Here is a 14,641-nt window from a genome sequence, read left to right as displayed (position 1 = left end):
GATTGTGGTCAAAACTGCTGAGGAAGGATTGTGCATATTGGGGTCATATCTGCTACGGATTGTGCATATTGGGGTCATATCTGCTACGGATTGTGCATATTGGGGTCATACCTGCTACGGATTGTGCATATTGGGGTCATTTCTGCTACCGATTGTGCATATTGGGGTCATTTCTGCTACCGATTGTGCATATTGGGGTCATTTCTGCTACCGATTGTGCATATTGGGGTCATATCTGCTACCGATTGTGCATATTGGGGTTATTGAACGTGTTTTTTGTTCAAATCTGCTCACATTACGTGTATTTTCTTGAGAAAACCTGCAAAATTATGTGAATTTTCTGGGGAAAGGGTCACCAAAACTTGGGCCCTCTGTCTTTGCGTTGCACTTTTAAAGGCAACCCGAGGTGAGAATAATATTGAGGCTGCCATATTTATCTCCTTTTAAGTAATACCAGCTGCCCGGCTGCCGTGTTGGTCCTCTGCCTCTAATTCTTTTAACCATAGACCCTGAACAAGCATGTAGCAGGTCAGGGGTTTCTGACAATATTGTCAGAACTGACAAGATTAGCTGCATGCTTGTTTCTGGTGTAATTCAGTTCACTACTACAGCCAAATAGATCAGCAGGGCTGCCAGGCAACTAGAATTGTTTAAAAGGAAATAAATATGGCAGCCACCATATCACTCTCACCCTGGGTTCACTTTAAATTACAGCTAGCCCCGCCCTCATCCGGTCATGACCACACCCATTTTTTCGCCGCGGCGCGCCGCAGGTCGTCAGCTCCCCCGGAAATTAGTCCAGCACCTGCATAGCACCCCCTAAAAAAAATTCCTGGAGCCGCCACTGTAGAGAAATATATATATATTTACATAGAAAGAGGGACAAAGTCCTGAAAGAGGGACAAATGAGGAGGAAAGAGGAACAGAGGGACTGGGCTCCCAAAGAGGGACTGTCCCTCCAAAAGAGGGACAGTTGGGAGCTATGCTACTTTGTCTTTCTATGGAAGAGGGGGCTGCACATGGAATGAGAGGGGTTACTGCAGCACATGGAAGGGCACCCTTAAGGACAGCAGATCTCCATGGAATCGTTTTGTCCTCAGAATGTAATGTTCCTGTCTTTATCGCTGCTCATTGCAGAAATACAAAACCTTATTTGAAAGAAATATTGTGAAATCATTAATTTGGTAGCGAAGAATTCCCTATTGTTTCAAACCATCTGCAGATACAGAATTTTGCTGGGCATTTGCAGAATGTGCTGATTTTTGCTGCTGACTAAGGAAATTCTTTTGGATGCTGCCCAGAAAGTAACAAAAAGAAAACCAGTTCCTAAGTTAAATTCATCCGCAGAGGTGCACAAGTGTTACTGCCAGTTCTGCACCCTCCCCCACCCATTGCTGGTTCTGGAGGGAACCATGTGCTACATGACTGACATGTGACCCAACATTCTAATTATCCCTGCAGAGCTGGGAGAGGTGGGGATATGCCCACTGTAGCCAGCAAGAGGGGACAGGCTTAGCACCAGTAGCACTGTGATCAGAGGCGTCCGAGCCATTAGGCAGCTATAAATTTTCGCCTAAGGCGACAGGAAGAGGCAAGGGCGCTTCTGCACTGAGTAGTGAGAGAAGAAATGCCTCTCAGCTGACTCAGGTGTCAGTTTACACAGCAGCAGCGGGGCTGACTGGACTTCAGCTCAATGATTCAAAGAACCACAGTAATGAATGAGTCAGTGAGAGAAGGCACTCATCCTAGTCAGGGATCTGAGGAGTACAGCATCATCAGCTCCTGAGTCCAACTCCTGAGAATTCAGTCCCTCTCTCTCTGCTACTGCTAACTGCGTGGATGTAGAGACTGTGTAGCAGCCAGGCATTGACTTCCCCCCAGGCCGCCTTTCATTCAATGATTTAGGGTTGGTCCTGTGTCTGCTGTATTCAGGTTTGTTGATGTAAGGCAATGTAAAATACTAGGCTAGCTGATAAAAGTGCAATTAGAGGGCAGGCTAGCTGGTAAATATACACAGCATGATGTAGAACTCGTCTGGAGGGTCAGTGGGAAAAAATCTGTCTGGTCTCTCTCCATTGTTATAATGACTGCATGTGCAGATAAGGTCTTAAACAGGTTGAAAAGTTTTGACAGTCCCTAGACTCCAGGAGGGCTGCTTGCTGACTTGTGTAAGAGATTGGCAGGGACAGCAGTCCTATTACCAGAAACTAGTCTCTGTGTAATGTGGGACTGCAATACAGATAAACTGCTCCATCTCAGGCTATTCTCAGTCTCACTCCACTCCTCCTATTTCTGTATGTTTATAGTGTATGTCTACTGTGTGCTGTGTATAGTGTGCTGTGTGTGTGTGTGTGTGTGTGTGTGTGTGTGTGTGTGTGTGTGTGTGTGTGTGTGTGTGTGTGTGTGTGTGTGTGTGTGTGTGTGTGTGTGTGTGTGTGTGTGTGTGTGTGTACTGTGTGTGTGTGTATGTTGTGTGCAGTGTGTGTGTGTGTGTGTGTGTGTGTGTGTGTGTGTACTGTGCTATGCGTGTCTAAAGTGTGTGTGTGTGTGTGTACTGTGTATAGTGTGTATGTTGTGTGCAGTGTGTGTGTGTGTGTGTGTATGTTGTGTGCAGTGTGTGTACTGTGTGTGTGTGTGTGTGTATAGTGTGTGTACTGTGCTGTGCATGTCTAGTGTGTGTGTGTGTGTGTGTGTGTACTGTGTATAGTGTGTATGTTGTGTGCAGTGTGTGTACTGTGTGTGTGTGTGTGTGTACACTGTGTGTGTGTGTGTATAGTGTGTGTGTGTACTGTGTATAGTGTGTATGTTGTGTGCAGTGTGTGTACTGTGTGTGTGTGTGTGTGTGTGTGTGTATGTTGTGTGCAGTGTGTGTACTGTGTGTGTGTGTGTGTGTGTGTGTGTATAGTGTGTGTACTGTGCTGTGCATGTCTAGTGTGTGTGTGTGTGTGTGTGTGTGTGTACTGTGTATAGTGTGTATGTTGTGTGCAGTGTGTGTACTGTGTGTGTGTGTGTGTGTGTACACTGTGTGTGTGTGTGTGTGTATAGTGTGTGTGTGTACTGTGTATAGTGTGTATGTTGTGTGCAGTGTGTGTACTGTGTGTGTGTGTGTGTGTGTGTGTGTGTGTGTGTGTGTACACTGTGTGTGTGTGTGTGTGTGTGTGTGTGTGTGTGTGTACTGTGTGTGGTGTGTGTGAGTGCATGCCGCAATAAGTATATTTTATGGTGAAACGCTCTGCTGCATAACAACTATTTTCTGGTGAACCCATGCCGCAATAAGTACATTTTCTGGTGAAACGCTGCTGCATTATGATTTTCGGGGGTCTTGGGGGTTCACTACAGGAGTGGTGTTCACCATGAGGGGTGCGGGGTATGGGACTGGGGGCAATCACGGGGGGGGGGGGTGCCACAGGATTTCTCGCCTGGAGTGACAAAATGGCTAGAGACGCCCCTGACTGTGATACCCTAAAGCTTAACAGTTTTAAGATTTCAAGTCCCCTTCTCCCACTTTCCCAACACAGACTCAGAAACCACCTGTCAAATACAATTGAAAATAAATATAGCTGCAAATTATCTTTTAACCATCTGAATTCATGGTCATGTGACCACTAATCCACATTTTTCCTGCATGCCAACTGGCTATGCAGAGCACAGTCAGACCCGTGCTGTATTATATGACCCGACTTTAGGCTTTAATAAGCTAAAATAGTTGTGTGGGCCAGTTATTAAACACCAGGTTTGACCAAGTGGCATATACTGTCCTTTTAAGGCACTGGAGAAGCAGGAGGCTCCCCACATCAGATAGGGATAAAGTGTCCAGTCAAAAGAAGATGGAAGATCCCAGTACAAATACCAGACTGACAAAAGGGTAGCAGAAAAAAAGGGCGCCGGCTGAGGGTGGACGAAAACTGTGCCGCGATACATTTTAATGCAATTAGCGAAAAAAGCACAAAAAAGGGTGCCGCAATAAATATCATTAACAACATTAGAACATTAAAGTTTTTGAAGTATGTTATTGTTTTAGAAGCTTGCAACGTTATAGTTTTTGTCATATTTTGTTTGTATGTACAGATTTTACGTTATCAAAGATATTATTGTTTCTATGTGGAAAAGGGTGTTTCTGCAGAGGGAGTGATTAGTGTTAGGCACCACCAGGGGGAGTGGTTAGGGTTAGACACCACCTGGGCGGCGGTTAGTTTTAGGCAACACGTTTGGTTAGGGTTAGGCACCATCAGGGGGTTAGGGTTAGGCACCACCGGGGGGTGGGTTAGGCACCACCAGGGGGAGTGGTTAGGGTTAGGCACCACTGGGGGGGGGTTGGGTTAGGCACCACTGGGGGGGTTGTTAGGGTTAGGCACCACTGGGGGGGTGTTCTGTGTGAGAGTAGGATTTGGTTAAGCTGTATTGTTGAATTACGTAACGATTCTTAACGTTAATATCTTTTTGTTATTATTTCCCGTCTGTTTTACAACGGTATTTATCGTTAACCAAGTTTGACAACGATGTTTATTGTTATCAGATTTCATTATCCACCGGGGCCATTTCGTTATTCAGCCGGGCCCTTTTTTCATGCACGCAACAAAAGCAATCACAGGTGATCATTTCAGATAAGAAATGAGTACCTACCGTAATGCCATGAGAGACAGCAACATGGAAGTGGCTGGAATGGTATAGTGGTTAAGGGCTCTGCCTCTGACACAGGAGACCTGAGTTTGAATCTCGGCTCTGCCTGTTCAGTAAGCCATCACCTATTCAGTTAGGAGTCCTTAGGCAAGTCTCCCTAACACTGCTACTGCCTATAGAGCGTGTCCTAGTGGCTGCTGCTCTCTCTGGTGCTTTGAGTCCGCCAGGAGAAAAGCGCAATATAAATGTTCTGTGTTCCTTTAGCTGATGTCCTAGCCTATCCTAAATATCCCAACTTTTTTCTAATAGTCTGGTATTGTACTGCAATCATCAAATACACCAGGACATCACCATGAGCAGGTAAGACTTCAGCACATCATTCGATCAGCAGAAATAATAATTTGCTGTAGCTTACATTCCCTGTAGGACATTTATGCTAGCAGGTGCAGAAAAAGAGCTACCAAGATTGCCTGTGACCCCTCTAACCCTGCTCACTCCATCTTTCCAAGATTTCCTCTGACCTGATCTCTGACCCCTCCCCCCTGCTCACTCCACCTTCCAACTTATGCCTTCAGTAGTGAGATACCGGTCAGTTGCAACAAAAACTTACAATCACAGGAACAGCTTCTGCCCTCAGGTGGTGGTAACCATGCTGCAGAACCACTCTAATCAATCCAGCACAAACAGCAATGCTGGGACCACTAGGTCTTGATAGCATTACAGCATAGAACTGAAGAATGATTGCTTTTCACCCTGTTTGCAACCAATTCACTCAAATTACTGTCCTTGTCATGTTATATCTATACTGTATGTCTTTGTATTATATTGTCTGTGTCCATTAAAGGAAACACAATGAGATAAACAATTTAATGTATATTTAATCTATCCTCCTAAAAATTACTTTTATAGATATCCCATGGTTTCATTTTTAATCTACTTTTTATGTCTTTACTGTTACATTGTCTCTGCTCAATGATACATTCATTGACGTATGCCAGAGCTAAAATCTACTAACTATTGTTCCTTTTTATCTCTTTCTTACGCTCCAAAGCCATTCTCTGCAAGAAAACAATGTTTTATGGTTGTAAATCCTGATCAGTGAGAGTTACGCTATAGTCCCACACGGCCCGGCTATAGTCTGACCCAGTCCTGACCCGGACGTAAACTGTCACTTGCATACCTGATGTTTAACTCTTTTAGGCAGAGAAAGAAAAAAAAGGAACGCAGCCTAGTTATTTGTGTGCTAGGCACTGTACATACACATGTCTATCTCATCATGTCACATTTCACCTCTTGTATCCTTTAAAGGGACACTTAGGCAGAAAAAAAATGTTTTACTCACTTGGGGCTTCTACCAGCCCCCTGCAGCCATCCTGTGCCGTCGCAGTCTGGATCAGATCCTCCTGTCCTCCGCCGGCAGCTACTTTCGTTTTTGGCGACAGGCCCGACAGGCCCGACAGGCCTGACCATGCGTCTGCTTCTACGCGTTCCTGTCCGTAATAGCGCCCTCTATATGCTACTATTGCGGCAGAAACGCGTAGAAGCAGATGCATGGCCAGGCCTGACGGGCCTGTCGCCAAAAACGCCTGCCGGCGGAGGACAGAAGGATCCGATCCAGACTGTGAGGGAACGGGACAGCTGCAGGGGGCTAGTAGAAGCCCCACATTTTTTTTCTGCTTTAAGTATCCCTTTAAGCAACTGCAAAAGTCAAAATCCTTGTAAGTGCAAATGTATTTGGCCAAATAAAAATGATTCTGCCTCTGATAAATGAGATTTGCATAGAAGGCGTCCATGACCAATGGTTATATTCATCTAGGGAGGGGGGGAATGACACAACTGGTCAGGTGGTAGCAGCCCATACACTGCATCACCGTTACCAGATTTCACCGTGTTTTGGACGGATTGTACTACATGTTCACCTTGGTTTTACGGGCAGTCAGTGCAGGTACAGAAGGAGCTATTTTTGTAACATCGATTCCCATGCGCTGACTTAAATATTAGGTTTCTCAGAAAGGTTGGATCTAAGCTTTCAGTAAATTAGCTAAGAAGAAAATGCAACCGGAGAACCCTTTCACCTCCTCTTGCTGGCCACTCGGAGCGTTTCTCATTGATCCCCCATCCCTGGTGATTTATTATCTAGAGTGCCATTATCTAGGCAGCCAGTCACTATTTCAGCACTGGGCAGGAGTGCGCTGGACTATGCGAGCAGCAGGAGAATGGAGGGTTAAATTATACCATTAATTGAGTAGATTACAATAGCAGCCGTTCAGCCAGATGAGGTCTCTATACACCGACAGCATGCCTGAGTCCTGACGAAGGGGCCTGAGCTGTCTGAAAGTCTATTACAATGATGGCCATTAATGATACAGTTTTCCGGAAGATTCTTCATCCGTTTTGATTGTAATATTGATTGTAAACCATTGTTCGGACGAAGGTTATGCGATTCGAATAGAGGTGAATATACAAGACAAATAACATTTATATCGCGCTTTTCTCCTAGCGGACTCAAAGCGCCAGAGCTGCAGCCACTAGGACGTGCTCTATAGGCAGTAGCAGTGTTAGGGAGACTTGCCTAAGGTATCCTACTGAATAGGTGCTGGCTTACTGAACAGGCAGAGCCAAGATTCGAACCCAGGTCTCCCACGTCAGAGGCAGAGCCCTTAACCATTACACCATCCAGCCGCTAAATATAGAGAAAACTGTGTCTATGGCAAACACCTAAAAGATGCAACCAGGTCCCAGAATGTTCCCAGATAAAAACTAGTGTCTGTATGGAGAACACCAAAGATGCTATGCACCTCTTAAGATACGCCACTGGATTTGATCAGATTAATGGAACTGATTCGTATTTGACTTAAATATTTCGATTCCATCAATCTGATCTGATCAGTTAGCAGCTTTCCTACCATTAGTGGGCCTGAATGATTGCTTCCATTCGATTTTAAAATTGAGTCAGACGATCGATCGTCCTGAGGATTGTATCATTAATGGCCACCTTATTCTACTCAGTAAGCTGTTATGATACAATTTTAAACCCAAGTTCAAGCACAGTCTTAAGGTGGCCATTAACAGTATAATACTTTCCTCAGATGCAATCAATCAATCGGATTTTTACATTAGAATTGTGCCGAAAACCATGCAGTGGAGCGCAGGATGTGGAGAAAATCGATTCTATGGTCGATTGGAACACAGAATTTTGACAATCAGAATGTTACATTTTAGGATCGTATCGGAAGAAAGAAAATACCCTAATCGACCTGTTTATGAGCATAATCGATAATTACCTTACGATTACTTACTATCCCGCAAACTTGATCAAATGATCGCATCCAAAGAAAATATTGTACCATTCAATGGGCTCCATTATAGACCCTTAAAGGGAACCTGAGATGGCAATTACAAGAGAAAACATACATATCTGGGGCTTCCCCCAGCCCCCTCCGGCCTTCGGCGCCATCCTCCAACTCCCCGTTCATCCGCAATTGGCCCCGGAAAGTCCTCCTGTCCGGGCCAACTGTGCATGCACAGCCTGGCTGGGCGTGCGTTCCCACCATATGTACGTCGCTGGGAGCGCCCTGTGCCTGCGCATGATTATCTAGATGCAGCTCTACATGATTATCTAGATCCCCATAGAGGTCTGGTGCACACCAAGCTTTTAAAAATGTTAGTGCTTTGAAAAGCGATTGGCTAATGTGTTTGTATGGGTTGGATCACACCAGAGCGATTTGATCTTTTTCCCAACGTAGGTCCTGCAGCATTGCTGAGGTGATTCAGCCTCAATGTTAAGTATAGGAAAGTGGAAAAAGCGCTTTAAAAAACGCTATAGCAGAGCGATTTTCCAAGTTTTGTTTTGTTTTACTTTCAGCTCTACTGCACAAAAAATAAAAAAGTGCTACACCAAAACATTCCAAAACTCGGTAGGTATAACTAGAAATTCGCTAGGCACATGCCTAGAATCGCTTAGAAAAATAACTTCTAAAAATGCTTAGCGTTTGCGATTACGCTAGCGTTTATAGGTGTGCAGCAGCCCTGAGCTCTGCAGTGAGTAATTTATTCCTGCTGGTTGGATTTTTCACAGCTAGAGGTATGCCACAGACTGCTTAGCCATTGTCCCCCTACCTCCCCCCCTTCCATGTCCCCCTTTTCCCCTTGCTTTGGCAATACCTTTTGATTTTGATTGATGTTTGATTTTAGATTTTTTTGATTTTGATATTTTGATTTGTGATTTTAATTTTGATTTTTTTTATTTTTATTTTTGATTTGATTTGATTTTTGGTATACCAGGATTTCCTATGTCCTTTTACAGCCCTTTTGCATTGCCCTGTCAGTTCCCAGCTAGGATAGACAAAGCAGGAGAAAGGGCTGGAAGCCACTAGAACGCTTTTTTGAGAATTTAGGGAGCACTTTAAATCGCTAGCGATTTCCCTAAACGCTCTGCCAATGTAAATAAATGTAAAAAATTCCACAGTAGCGATTGCGATTAGCAAAATCGCAGGACGTGCAGCCTATTGGGAGCGTTTGCGCTCCAACGTAAAGTATTGAAGTGCTGACAAATAGCTCATGAATTGCTACACGTAGCGATCTGTGTGTGATTTTAAATGACTGCAAACTGTAAAAAAATGTAAATAATTTGAAAGGACCCATCAGAATTAAAAACGCTAATTGCAAATTTGCTATCACAATCGCTGGCAAAAAGTTTACACCTTTTAAAATCGCTACCAAAATCGCCAGAAATGGCTTACAAGACGCTAATAAAAAACGCTAGTAATTGCATTAGTAGTGCTTTGCGATTTGTAGTGGGTTCCAGGGCAAAGAGATGAGCTACTTCAGAAATATTTGTTGAAACCTTTGCTATGCGTCTACGCATCAATTATTTTACTGTTCAGGGCATGTGAAGCTATACTCAGTGATGTGAAAAACTATTTGCCCCCTTCCTGATTTCTTATTCTTTTGCATGTTTGTCACACTTAAATGTTTCTGCTCATCAAAAACCGTTAACTATTAGTCAAAGATAACATAATTGAACACAAAAAACTCCACCTCTGAATGGCTTAAGAAAAACAAAATGAAGACTTTGGAGTGGCCTAGTCAAAGTCCTGACCTGAATCCTTTTGAGATGTTGTGGCATGACCTTAAAAAGGCGGTTCATGCTAGAAAACCCTCAAATAAAGCTTAATTACAACAATTCTGCAAAGATGAGTGGGCCAAAATTCCTCCAGAGACTCGTTGCAAGTTATCGCAAATGCTTGATTGCAGTTATTGCTGCTAAGGGTGGCCCAACCAGTTATTAGGTTCAGGGGACAATTTCTTTTTCACACAGGGCCATGTAGGTTTTGAGTTTTTTTTCTCACTAAATAATAAAAACCATCATCTAAAACTGCATTTTGTGTTCAATCATGTTATCTTTGACTAATAGTTAACGGTTTTTGATGAGCAGAAACATTTAAGTGTGACAGACATGCAAAAGAATAAGAAATCAGGAAGGGGGCAAATCGTTTTTCACATCACTGTATATCCCTACATTCAGCTGCTGATTTCCATTCATCACATGAAGTCTTTGCTTGCTTTGCTTTGCATTCTTCTGGCATACAACAGGATATAAAAAACATAAATCAAGAAATGTATTTTACCCACTTATAAGCTTTGGTAGCCAGAACGAAAGTGAGCAATGGGGCTAAGATAAAGCAAGACATGACAATGAATGATTGCAGGCCATTCTGTACACCATATATGTCATGTTATGTCCTTACAATACATAGGGACAGAGTTAGGTCAAAAAAAGATAGGCAACCATATTGTGGGAGGGGGATATGAAAGTGACCTAGAATGTCTTCCAGGAATGGATGATTACTAGAGAGGACAATAAAAGTAGAGGGGGAGAGACAAAGGGGGAAAAGGATGTATGCAGTGGCGTAGCTAAGGAGCTGTGGGCCTCGATGCAAGTTTTACATTGGGCCCAATTCCTCCCCCTCCCCCTCAAGCACTCTATACATAACAATTGATACGGTGCACCAAAACCTGCCAATGGCAACTACAGTGTCAGAAGTGCAAGACCGGGATGGGGAACCGTTTGTTAATGATCACCAATATACAAAGTATCTATAGAAGCGATTATTATCAGCACAGGACCAATAGAGAGCTAATACTGTAGTTGAGGGAGGGCCCTTCTGCAACCCCTATTACTATGCACCTGGATATATGGAGAGGGTAGAAAGATGAGTGAAGAGGGATAGTGAAACAGAAGTAGGCTTATGGCTGGAGGCACCCCAAAAAGAATATCATACTATAGTGAATAGGGAGGTCCTGAGTGTACTGTTTGTTTTTAAGTGAAATTATTTGACCTGAGGCAGTGGTTTACGCCGTGAAATGCATTGTCCACAAATGCTTAATAAACTATTTTTTCTACTTCCAAAACGGGAGATCTGCTTATTCCAAGGTAAAACCTTCCAACTTACTTTTATACATTTTATTAAGATATATTATTTTATTCGTCACGTCCAGCTATGCAACTTCCGCCAGGCCTGGATTTACATCACAGGAGCCTATAGGCACCCTAGACTTCCCCCTCCATGAACCTACAAACACCCGCCGAACCGCACTGCAAGTGTGCTGGCTGACTCCCAGCTGTCACTTCTCCTGTACTTCCCTTGCCTGTCATAGGTAGCTACAGGTGCCCCTTAGCATTAGGTAGCCAGAGAAACCTTAGTAGTAAGTACTGGTAGCTAGGGGTGCCCATGTCTGAAGGGAGATCTGGTCAGTGGAATGCAGAGAGCAGGGTGAGTAACCTCTCATTTACATTTCCCTCAGGACTCTGCATAGGGAAAGAGTGAGGGAGGTGCTCAGGGAGGAGAATGAGACGAATTTCCATCATCAGGTGCCTGTAGGCACGTGCCTGTAGTGCCTTATGGTAAACCGGTCCTGACTACCGCCGTTAACCACCCTGTAACAGGGGCATCACTCCTCGAGAGTGAAGATTCCTTTTGTAGCTGTGAACTTCCTGCCCACAAGGCCAAGTGGAGACGGTACTTCAACGCGTGCTCGGAAGAGTGGTCGTCTCATCATCTACCCTCTCTGTCCACATTCCTCGATACCCTCCAACAGGGGTCTGAGGTCTGAATGAAAGGGAGGCATGGAGGCAGGCATGGTGATGCAGCACAGGAGCAAACATTGAGCCCATGGTGCTGTGGCGCCCATGGCACAATCCATACCTGCACCCCTCTAGATACGCCTCTGGGGGGCAGAGACAGCAAATGAGAGCAGAGTGAGAGATGGGGGCAGCAAATGGAAGGGATGGGCCAGAGAGAAGGGGGCGAAATAAGCAGAGACAGTAAAGGGCCAACAGAGAGAGAATGGTGAGCAGAGACAACGAAGGGGGGAAGAGAGAGAAAAGTGGGGGGGGGGGCAGAGTGAGAGAAAGAAGAAGGAGACAGGTACATAATAGATGAGTGAAAGAGACATGAGAGAGAGATAAGGAGGCAGACAGTGTGTGGTGGTGGTAGTGGTGGTGGGGGAGGTAGTAGATAGGAAATGAGAGAGACTAGTAGGTGATGAGAAGTTGGAGTGAAAATGATGGGTTGGAGGATGGTGGCCTGGCATGGCTGGTTGGGAATGAGGGATGGGGGGCAGAGACCCCTAAGACAGTGTTCCCCAACCCTGTCCTCAAGGCCCACCAACAGTGCATGTTTTGTAGAAAGCCACAGAGGTAGTTAATCAGCTCTGCTGAGACACTAATTACCCCACTTGTGCATGTTTGTGGTTTCCTGCAAAACATGTACTCTTGGTGGGCCTTGAGAACAGGGTTGGGGAACTCTGCCCTAAGATACACAGGTTATAAAACAGGTTAATAAAAATATAATAAATAGGGCCTAAGAAATTAGATTGGTGTAGGTGTAGATCATGCCATCTTCTCTACCTATTCTGGCATATCTTCATAATCACTACATACAGTTAAAACCCCTAGAATCACATCTAGGGATATAACACCGTATGAGTGTCCCCCCATCTATCTGGTGTCAGCACTCAGAACAAGGTGGGCTGCAGGCAGGACCTCAGTCAGCACAAGGTGGGCTGCAGGCAAGACCTCAGTCAGCCAAGGTGGGCTGCCTGCCAGCAGGACCTCAGTCAGCACAAGGTGGGCTGCAGGCAGGACCTCAGTCAGCACAAGGTGGGCTGCACTGCAAGCAGGACCTCAGTCAGCACAAGGTGGGCTGCCTGCAGGACCTCAGTCAGCACAAGGTGGGCTGCACTGCAAGCAGGACCTCAGTCAGCACAAGGTGGGCTGCAGGCCGGACCTCAGTCAGCACAAGGTGAGCTGCAGGCAGGACCTCGGTCAGGACAAGGTGAGCTGCAGGCAGGACCTCAGTCAGCACAAGGTGGGTTGCAGGCAGGACCTCAGTCAGCATGAGGGGGGTTGCAAGCAGGACCTCAGTCAGCACAAGGTAGGCTGCAAGCAGGACCTCAGTCAGCACAAGGTGGGCTGCACTGCAGGCAGGACCTCAGTCAGCACGAGGTGGGCTGCAGGCAGGAACTCAGTCAGCACAAGGTGGGCTGCAGGCAGGACCTCAGTCTGCACAAGGTGGGCTGCAATAAGGACCCCAGTCAACACAAGGTGGGCTGCAGGAAGGACCTCAGTCAGCACAAGGTGGGCTGCAGGCAGGACCTCAGTCTGCACAAGGCGGGATGCAATAAGGACCCCAGTCAACACAAGGTGGGCTGCAGGAAGGACCTCAGTCAGCACAAGATGGGCTGCAGGCAGGACCTCAGTCAGCACAAGGTGGGCTGCAGGAAGGACCTCACTCAGCACAAGGTGGGCTGCAATAAGAACCTCACTCAGCACAAGGTGGGCTGCAATAAGGAGCTCAGCAGAAGGTCACCTTGTTCCCTGCTCGTCTTTTCTGATTCCTAGATTTGGCTCCAGGCACAGACTTTCCTCCAATCCCCCCACCTCAGTAAACTCTCCTCCATATAATCCTATTTAGACTTGTCTGGCTCAGGTCATCCCAAGGAAAGCGCAGCAGAGAGCACAGCCGCTGTCCTCGGTGCTGAAAGCACAGCCGCTGTCCTCGGTGCAGAAAGCACAGCCGCTGTCCTCGGTGCTGAAAGCACAGCCGCGGTCCTTGGTGCTAAAAGGACAGCGACTGCAGAGGACTGACCGCCTGACGCCCCCCATGCCACTTACCTTGTGCCGCACACAGGAGAACCGACAAGACCCCTACGGAGAGCATCCTCACGGCTGGCTGGCTGCAGTCTGCTGGGAAAAGCTGCAATCACTCCTTTGTTCTGTATGCAGTCCCTGCAGCAAATAGAAAAGTGGATAACGTTACTGGAGAGAAAGGGGCGGGCAGCAGAGCAGCATAGAGGGGCAGATTAGTGGCATCTGCTTAATAGGATTAGGAACATAAGCACCTGCCACCCGTCCCTGCTTGTCCTGGATGCCTAGTGAGCACTGCAGCACTGGGTTATATATGCCAGAGCTGGTGGAAGTGACATCATACACCCCCCCTCCTTTCTGCTGTCACTCTAGAGGGGGAGGGGAGAGGTAACAGCTTCTCTGTTTGGTATGGGTGACATGTACCTTATCACCCAGGGGGCTCCTTCCAGACATCATGGAAAACTCTGGTGGAAAGAGGAGGCTGAGAGAGGGTGTAAGTGGTGGGTGCACTACATGTCCCAGCTTGCAACACATATGAGTGCTTTTATACATGTATTAATAATATCTTGTTATTATCATTTTATATAGAGACAGTATCACCCATGCACTCTCTCTCTCTCCCCCAGAGAAGCTCACAATCTAATCATACCATAGTTATAGTCTAATGTCCTATATTATTATTATTATTATTATTATTATTATGTATTTATGTAGCACTGACCTCTTCTGCAGCTTCTGCAGCACTGTACAGAGTACATAGTCATGTCACTGACTGTCCTCACAGAAGCTCACACTTTAATCCTACCATAGTCATAGTCTAATGTCCTACCACATTATTATTATGTATTTATATAGCACTGGCATCTTCTG

At 45.7% G+C, this 14,641-nt stretch overlaps 1 protein-coding gene across 2 annotated transcripts in view; it reads right to left on the bottom strand.

The window, feature by feature from the left end:
- Positions 1–14,094, bottom strand: part of CHGA (chromogranin A) — a 49,745-nt gene extending 35,651 nt beyond the window's left edge. For both annotated transcript variants that reach the window (XM_068254614.1, XM_068254615.1), the window contains exons 1-2: positions 14,026–14,094; positions 13,799–13,912 (exon numbers count right to left, since the gene is read on the bottom strand). In XM_068254614.1, the coding sequence (XP_068110715.1) occupies positions 13,799–13,844 (46 nt within the window). In that variant the 5' untranslated portion in view covers positions 13,845–13,912; positions 14,026–14,094. The remainder of the gene's footprint in view (positions 1–13,798; positions 13,913–14,025) is intronic.
- Between the last annotated feature and the right edge of the window lie 547 nt (positions 14,095–14,641).

The sequence above is a fragment of the Hyperolius riggenbachi genome, chromosome 9 (genome assembly GCF_040937935.1).
Source record: "Hyperolius riggenbachi isolate aHypRig1 chromosome 9, aHypRig1.pri, whole genome shotgun sequence".
Classification (NCBI taxonomy): Eukaryota; Metazoa; Chordata; class Amphibia; order Anura; family Hyperoliidae; genus Hyperolius; species Hyperolius riggenbachi.
The sequence above is the reverse complement of the archived record's forward strand: the minus strand, read 5'-3'. Positions and strand labels throughout refer to the sequence as shown.